The sequence below is a fragment of the Trichechus manatus genome, unplaced genomic scaffold, assembly GCF_000243295.1.
Source record: "Trichechus manatus latirostris isolate Lorelei unplaced genomic scaffold, TriManLat1.0 scaffold00148, whole genome shotgun sequence".
In the NCBI taxonomy this organism is placed as follows: domain Eukaryota; kingdom Metazoa; phylum Chordata; class Mammalia; order Sirenia; family Trichechidae; genus Trichechus; species Trichechus manatus.
The window spans coordinates 3,843,836-3,852,823 of record NW_004444084.1 but is presented as its reverse complement, the minus strand read 5'-3'; the positions used below and the strand labels follow the sequence as shown (position 1 = coordinate 3,852,823).

General features: G+C 34.5%; 1 protein-coding gene across 2 annotated transcripts in view; it reads right to left on the bottom strand.

The window, feature by feature from the left end:
- Positions 1 to 315: 315 nt before the first annotated feature.
- The window catches only part of PGR (progesterone receptor), a 70,299-nt gene continuing 61,626 nt past the window's right edge, over positions 316 to 8,988 (bottom strand). The window contains exons 7-8 of one of the 2 annotated variants that reach the window (XM_004385871.1): positions 4,216 to 4,373; positions 316 to 922 (exon numbers count right to left, since the gene is read on the bottom strand). In XM_004385871.1, the coding sequence (XP_004385928.1) occupies positions 767 to 922; positions 4,216 to 4,373 (314 nt within the window). In that variant the 3' untranslated portion in view covers positions 316 to 766. The remainder of the gene's footprint in view (positions 923 to 4,215; positions 4,374 to 8,988) is intronic. The other variant, XM_004385872.1, reaches the window with a different exon arrangement.

Here is an 8,988-nt window from a genome sequence, read left to right as displayed (position 1 = left end):
CTATACCTTATTAGAGAACAACTCACCCCTCCACCAAAATACAAAGGTTAGTAAAAAAGTACAAAACCCATAATACTGTTGTCACAATGATATGGCTCTATTTAATAACTTCCTCAGAGATTTGTGTTTCCAACATGGGAGACAGTCTTAAAAGAGCTGTAATTCCGAGTTTGAGAAACATCAATCTATTTCAGTGGTTTTTAAAAAATATTTTCTCTATTTTTTTTGCATTAATAGCCCCTATGAAAATTTGATGAACGTTATGAATCTTCTCCTCAAAAACAAATATATACACTTCATACTATTTTGCATACTATTATAAAGTTCCATTTTGGAAATATAATCAAACAGACAAAGGGAACTACCTATAAGTAACATATATAATAAGCTTTTTATTATTCTGTGTAACAATTTTTTCTCTAAATTAGATTTTTTAGATGCAAAAGTTAAAAACCCTCACCTTATTGGTATGGAATAAAATGGATAAGATTAAGTTTAGTTTAACGATCAATTTTAGTACTTTTTCAATCTTGTAAGCTCTTAAAGAAAATATAGGTACACAAAAACACTATTAAAATGCTAATTATACTTTATAAAGGAAAACTAAAATTTCACAATTTTTCTCTTAAGTTTACATAATATGATATGTTATAAATGTAAGGCTTTGAGGAGAATATTGTAAAAATTGAGAGACTTTGTAATCCTGACAAAAACATAAAGACATTCCACAAAATCTAATTTTTTTTTTAAAGAAAACAAACGACATTCACTTTTTATGAAAGAGAAGAGGTTTCACCATCCCTGCCAAGATCTTGGGTAACTGTGCAGCAATAACTTCAGACATCATTTCTGGAAATTCAACACTCAGTGCCCGGGACTGGATAAATGTATTCAAGCAATACAGATGAAGTTGTTTGACAAGCTGTTGGTTTAACGAATAGATAAGACACAAGTAAGAGAATAAATGAATGCTATTTAAACATGGCGACTTATTTTTCTAACAATATAAATACATGACAAGATGTTTTCTTTTCTTCTTACCAGAAAATATCTCCCTCTACTCTAGAATAATATGCAAAATATTACATATCCTTTATGGAATATTCTGATGATATGGAAAGATTTAATGAAGAGAAAGTTATTCATAACCCCACAGGATGGTCAACGTGAACATTTTGGTGTATTTCTTTCAAGTTTTTTTTTTTAAATGCATGTAGATAAACATACTCAAGTACACAGAGAATGCATACACACTTACATGTATGTTTCCAAAATGTAATTGTTTCATAAATTCTATTTGCTAATCTGGCTTTTTCATGTAACAATATATTGACTCTTACCCTGTCAATAAAAACAACCTAATTCATTTTAAACATAATTTTTATCTAAGTAATTAATGTACATAAATTTAAAAGTTACATTGCACTGCAAGACTTATAACAAAAACAAGAATAGCAACCACTACTAAAACAAACCCCTGAAATTTGCTGATCTGCTTCTTCCCATCCTTACTCCAGTTTCCCAGGCACAACCAGGTTCAACTTTTTTAGCCTATGTCTTTTCCTATTTAAATTTGGATTTCTAAAAATTTGATTTCCTAATATTTGGCACTATTTAGTTCCTACTATGAAAAATGAGGACTGAGTTCTCTTTTACCTCCTTTCTTTAACCTTTTCTCCTTTACCATTCTCTAAATATTTATATTTCAATTTTTAACTAAGTCAAATTCAGCATTTACATTATAAAGATTATTATGGCTTCCTGCTGGACTACATTTCCTTTCTTAGTCATTATTTTATTGTAAGACATCTCTAGTAGTTCTTGAGAAAGGTTGTATTTGAGGTAAACTCTCCAAACACACGTCTGAAAACCATCATACTTATTTGATGGTTTGGCTAGGTATAAAATTCTTTGAAGATTTTTTTTTTTTCCGTTAGAATTCTGAAAGCATTGCGCCCTTGTGTTCTGGCTTCCAGGGCTGCTGTTGAGAAGCCCAGTGTCATTCTTAATCCTGATCATTTGTATGTGACTTGTTTTTTTTTCTCATGGGTATATTTTAGGAGATTCACTTCATTCCTAGTGTGCTGTAATTTTACGATAATGTGCCTTGGTATTGGCCTAATATAATTGATAGTGCTGTGTTTGTACACTGGGCCCTTACAATTAGAAACATATCCTTCAGTTCCAGTGACTTTTATTTTTTTTTTAATGATTTCTTATATAATTTCCTCTCTTTGTTCTCTGTATTTTGTTTCTTCTAGAAATTCTTATTAATTGGAGGATGGACTCTGCACTGATCCTCCAAGTTTGCCATTCCTTCTCTCCAGTTTTCCATGTCTTTATCTTTTTTTTATGCTGTTTTTTTCTGGGAGTTCCAACTTTATATTTCAGTCCCTCTATGGAGCCCTGATGGCGCAGTGGTTGAAAGCTTGGCTGCTAACCAAAAGGCTGGCAGTTTAAATCCACCGGCCACTTCTTGGAAACCCTAGGGAGCAGTTCTACTCTGTCCTATAGGGTCACTATGTGTCAGAATTGACGGCAATGGGTTTGGTGTTTTTGGTATTGAATTTTTAATCTCTGTTCTTCTATAATTATCCAAAAGTATTTTTTTGTTTGCTAAATGTCCCCCCTCCTTTTACATATGTTATATTCTTGTTTCATGAATACAGTAGCATTCTTATTTCTCCGAGCATCTTAATGTGAAGCTTTCATCTGTTCTCTGTATTGGTCCTTTTTCTTTCAAGTTACTTTTTTCTCTGTTTTGCTTTTTACCTTTTATTTTAGAGGCTTTATTCAAATGGCTCCAAATTTTTGGCTGTCTGTTCATATTTATGAGGAAAGCCTAAAAAGTTGGTTAAAAGTACGCGCATGTGTGTGTACAGGCGCATGTGCACGTATGTTGAGGGTAAGGAGGGTGCTGATTGATGAATTGTTTTCCCTGTAGGATGATTAGGTGGCCAGCCAAAATTTTTATTAGGAGAGCCCCTGTCAGTATCTGTAGCTCTTTTCTCTTTCATTTGGTAAGTGTCCCCATAAGAAAATCCTCTAATCTTCTGTCTGCAGCATAAAATCCTGACTGTAATTATGCTGGGATCATAGTAGGGGAATGGCTGAAGTCTTTTAATTCAGTATGAAAATTTCACCTAGTCCCCTACTTAAACATGGCATCTAAGCCACACTGTCTGCTGGGTCTGAGGACCACGAGTTCAGATCTTCTCTGGTTCATATGCTCCAGAAAGTAAACCTCCAGTCTTCTGCAGAGACTGGGGAGGGGGTAATTACTTAGCGCTGCAGAAATACACACTTTCAATAGTCCTCCTCTTTGCAGTCCCCATTCAATTTTCAAATCTTTTTGGGCTTCTGAATTCTTTTGTTTCTTGTTTGGCTTTTAAGCCTAAGTTTCTGCTTTCTCTATTCTGCCAACACTGTTTTACCACTTGTTCATCTGCTTTCTATTTTCCCAACATTGCTGACATCTCTTGTCTGCTACCCTCTCCCTTCTTGTTCTTTTTATCCTGGTGAGTCGATAGCTTTTTTCTGCCTTTTTTGTCATTTTAGCACGTGTTTTGGACAGCAGCAATAAAAGTTTGTATTCAACATGCCTTGTCTAACCAAAGTTCAACTGACTTTATTAATCTAGTTTTAGTATTGGGCATTTCTAGGTATTTTTTTCTATATTAGAAGTAATGCTGTGGTGAAAATCCTTGTGTATATATCTTAAACACCTAATTATCTTTTTAAGATAAATTTTAAAGAGTAAACATTTGAAAAGCATGCAAATTCTAACTTTTACTATATACTGCTAGATTTTCTGTTAGCAATGTTATTAATTTACAATTCCATCCAAAATGATATGAGTGTCTTATTTTCCATATTCATAGCTTTGCTTTTTGTGGGTGTATGTAGTCTCTTCTAACTTCAGGCAATAATATTTGAGAACAAATTCAAATTTAGGAACTATATTACAATTCCTATCACCCACAAAAATTACCCCCAGATTATGAGAAATACTAATAAAAGGATATTTGGGTGATCTACATTAAAAGTAAAAAAAGTACAATGTAAATCTGGAGGAGTGTGACACAAATTGTATTAAAACACAATTATAAATATGAACTTGAAGGCAGCACATAAGTTAAAATTTAGGATTAATATTTTTAAAGTTTTAGAAATTCAGAGAATAATCACTGATATTCTGGATGAGAAAACACTTACATCATGCAAGTTATCAAGAAGTTTTGTAAGCTGATAGAAACGCTGTGAGCTAGAGACAACTCCTTTCTGTCTCAAACCAATTGCCTTGATGAGTTCTCTAATGTAGCTTGATCTCATCTCTTCAAACTGGTTTTGACTTCTTAGTCCTTCCAAAGGAACTGTAAGAAGACAATTACAAGTGCCAGTTATGTTTAAAAATATGACACTAGCAGTTTATCATATACTTAAAATTTTAAGCTATCTAATGATGATTTCTTTTGATATATAACTCTAGATACAAATACCTTGAGTAGGAAAGAGATAGTGTTACTGATAGCATTAAACCATAACTAAACTCATTGCCATCAAGTCGATTCCGACTCATAGTGACTCTATAGGACAGAGTAGAACTGCCCCACTGGGTTTCCAAGGAGCACCTGGTGGATCTGAACAGCCAACCTTTTGGTTAGTAGCCATAGCTCTTAACCACTACACCACGAAGGGTTTCCCTGATAACATTAGGGCACATAAATTTCCAGTTAACTGGAAAGAAGAATATGGTAAGAACAAATAGGTAAGTTAAAGAACATTTCAGCATACTTATTTTAGAGCTGTATCAGTGAATTATGCATTCAACTTAGTACTTGCTCAAAAGATAACCTGATATTATTCTACAATTCCTGTTTTAAATACTTGGCTTAATTTAATTTCTAACTTCATGTATGCTAGTTTTCTTTCCCCCTTCTAACAAATACTTGGATTAAAAAAAAAAAAACAAACAGGGAATTTCTAACTATCCAGATATTTTTATATCTGGAACTCTAAGCTGTTAAGGTTCATAGTCACATAAGATATTAATTATGTCTACTAAACTCACAATATTCTTGTGTGAATCACAAACTAAAAAAAAACTTATGAAAATTAAGTGTAGTAAGTACAAGAAAAATGTGATATTTCATGTATATGTTGTGGGGGTAGCCTTCCTAAGTTCTGACGTTTCTTTCCTTCTTATAAAGATGGCTTTCTCTCCATTCAGAGTCAAATTTGATGAGTTTGGAAGGAAATGGCAAGCATAGTCCATTTTCTTCTCTTCGTTTTGGGAGTGAGTTGTCACCATGGAGCACATGTTCTCCTTGCATCTCCTGTGATTGGGTCTCAATATTAGGAAGTGCACTGCTCACAGAAGCCATGTCTCCAACCTAGATTTATCAGTAACAAAGATGATATTTTTTTGACTCCATGTCCCTTACTGCTTTCTCTTATTTCTCAATTGGTTCTGAACTTGGTCTGGGAAGAGAGATGCTATTTTAGCCCCCTTCAAAGGCATGATATTCTTATCTGAAAAATGATTCCAACTTTCTTTAGTGAGTCATTATGAAGACTACCGATAAAATATCCATAACGTATACTAAGAAAGATATATAGACATGTCATTTTATTTTTATGAATATGGTAAGCTACTTAAAAAAGGGGACTTCAATAATTTTATAAAATCTTAAGGTAAATTTTTATCAGCAGACACTTTCATTTCAACTATTTTCATATGCTGAGGTTAGATATTGCAACATTTTTTAAAATTTATGCACAAGGAAAGGATCTGCAGAGCCAGACTGATTTACTTATAGCTCACCCTCATCACTGTCAGAATGTACCAGGATAGTTTGAAAATTTTCTGATTCTGGGTCTGGTGATACAGAACTGGCCGCTATAGCAGGAGTGGGGGTTAAAGGGAAGGCAGGGGAGTGCCTGAAAGGACTGAGGTCTTTGAATTTTTGGTATACAAATGACAGAGTCACCTCACCACCATAACTGATGAGAGATAATTAAACTCTTAAGGATGTATATGGTACATTTAAGGTATTCTACTCTCATGAACTAATTTTTTTTTTTTTAGCCCCTATTCTGTTATCTGGAGCCCTGGTGGCATAGTGGTTAAGAGCTTGGCTGCTAACCAAAAGGTCGGTAGTTCCGACCCACTAGCCAATTCTTGGAAACTGTATGGGGCAGTTCTACTCTGTCCTATAGGGTTGCTTTGAGTCGGGATTGACTTGACGGCAATGAGTTTGATTTGGTTTGGTTATTCTGTTATCTGCTCTACTTTACAGTGGATTTCATGACCCCTGAGGTTCAACTTCTAACAATACCTAGATTTACAAGGCATGGTATCAGCACTCCAAGAATTACGACAGATTCAAAGGTCCCCAGACTACCCTAATCAGAACTATGGTATTAGCTATATATGTGAAATCTAATAATTTATCTTTAAATCCTAATTTAAGCTAATAATATTACTGGTGACTATGTAAACTTTGGCTACTTAACACATTTTCATGACAATATTAACATTTCTCTATAATGCACATGAAGTCAATATTCTGAGAAGAATATAATAAACTCATGCTAGTGCTAGAACTGACAGTAGTAAAAGTGAGAAATAATTTAGGTTGCATGGGCATATGAAGAGTAGCCTTGGTGGCACAGTGGTTAAGGGCTAACTGAAAGGTTGGCTGTTTGAACCCACCAGTCAGTCCGCAGGAGAAAGACGTGGCAGTCGGCTCCTGTAAAGTATTACAGCCTTCAAAACCCTATGGGGCAGTTCTACTCTGTCTTATAGTTCTCTATGAGCTGGAATCAACTTGACGGCAGTGAATTTGGGTTTTATGGGCATATGGCAAGTTCTCCCAAGCCCACCGTTAAATCTTTGGACAGACAGAAATATTCACTGAGAATATAATGTGCAGTACATAACAACTTTAATTTTTACTTCTGAACAGAAATTCCATAAAATTAAGAGGACCTTTAAAACATACAGAAAGAATAACAATGTGGAACAAAATAGCAGGGAGGACTTGTAGATGTCAGAAACTGGCGGGCAGAGGAAGAGGCTGGCTGCTCCTTTCTATAAGGTGATAAAAGACTCTAGGTCCAACTGCCCTTTCTATAAACCCATGGACTTGGACTATGCAGAGGCACAGAAACAACTTTTACTATGTTTCAATTAGAAATGACAAAAAGCCCCAATAGCTTATGCAGTCATATTGATAACACTTTTCACTCTCTAAATGTAATTGAGAACCTGGGTTTGTGCTGACACTGAAACAACTTTACATAAGATCACCATTTGGAATGCTAACGCCATACAGTAACTCATTTATATATTCTGTCAGCATTGCTCAAAACACCCAATCCACTACAAGCGAATTCTGTCATTCCCAGATAAACAGAAGTTCAGGGAATTTGCAAAAATCAAACCAAAATTACAAGAAATACTAAAGGGAATCCTATGGTTAGATAATCAATAACACCAGCTAATAACACAAGACTAGAACACAGGACAGAGCAACCAGATATTGACTCAGATATGGATATCGAAAATACATCAAAGCTAAAACATTGAAAATAGGGAAACAGATATCAATATGTAAAAAAGGACAATATTAAAACAAAAAAGAGGGACTTAAAAAATGGAGACATTGATTTTTTATATGGAGGGGAAGTTAAGGTGATATAAAGTAATAAAAGACCGGTATAAACTTAGAAAAATAGGGGTAAATATTAAGGTAACCACAAAGGAATCTAACAATCCTACGAATCAAAATAAAAAAGGAGGAAAACATAAAGACCTGGTAAACACAAAATCTACAACAAAGAAAAAGATGAAAAAGAAAATACATAAAGGAAAACGACTCAGCACAGAAAATTGAGGAGAACAAAGAAACTGTGAACAACACACAAAAAGAGATATCCGGATGGCAGCACTAAACTCATACCTATCAATAATTATGCTGAATGTAAATAGACTTAATGCACCAATAAAGAGACGGAGAGTGGCAGATTGGATAAAAAGCATGATCCATCTATATGCTGCCTACAAGAGACACACTTTAGACTTAAAGATACAAACAGTCTAAAACTCAAAGGATGGAAAAAAATATATCAAGCAAACAACACTCAAAAAAGAGCAGAAGTAGCAATATTAATCTCTTACAAAGTAGACTTTAAAATAAAATCCAACACAAAGGATAAGGAAGGGCACTATATAATGATTAAAGGGTCAATACACCAGGAGGATATAACTGTAATAAATATTTATGCACCCAACAACAGGGCTCCAAAATACAAAAAACAAACTAACAGCTCTGAAGAGAGAGATAGACAGCTCCACAATGGTAGCAGGAGACTTCAACATGCCACTTTCGGTGAAGGACAGAACATCCAGAAAGCAGCTCAATAAAGACACGGAAGAGCTAAATGCTACAATCAACCAACTTGATCTCATAGACATATACCGAACTCTGCACCCAACAGCAGCCAAGTATACTTTCTTTTCCAACACACATGGAACATTCTCCAGAATCGACCACATATTAGGTCATAAAGCAAGCCTTAACAAAATCCAAAACATCGAAATACTACAAAGCATCATTTCTGACCACAAAGCCATAAAAGTGGAAATCAACAACACAAAAAGCAAGAAAAAAAAATCAAACACATGGAAACTGAACAACACCTTGCTCAAAAACTACTGGATTACAGAAGAAATTAAGTAGAGAATAAAGAAATTCATAGAATCAAACGAGAATGAAAACCATCCTACCAGAACCTTTGGGTCACAGCAAAAGCAGTGCTCAGAGGTCAGTTTATAGCAATAAATGCACACATCCAAAAAGAAGAAAGGGTCATAATCAAAGTATTAACCCTACAACTGGAACAAGTAGAAAGAGACCAGCAAAAGAAGCCCACAGGTGCCAGAAGGAAGGAAATAATTAGAGCAGAATTAAATGAAATAGAGAA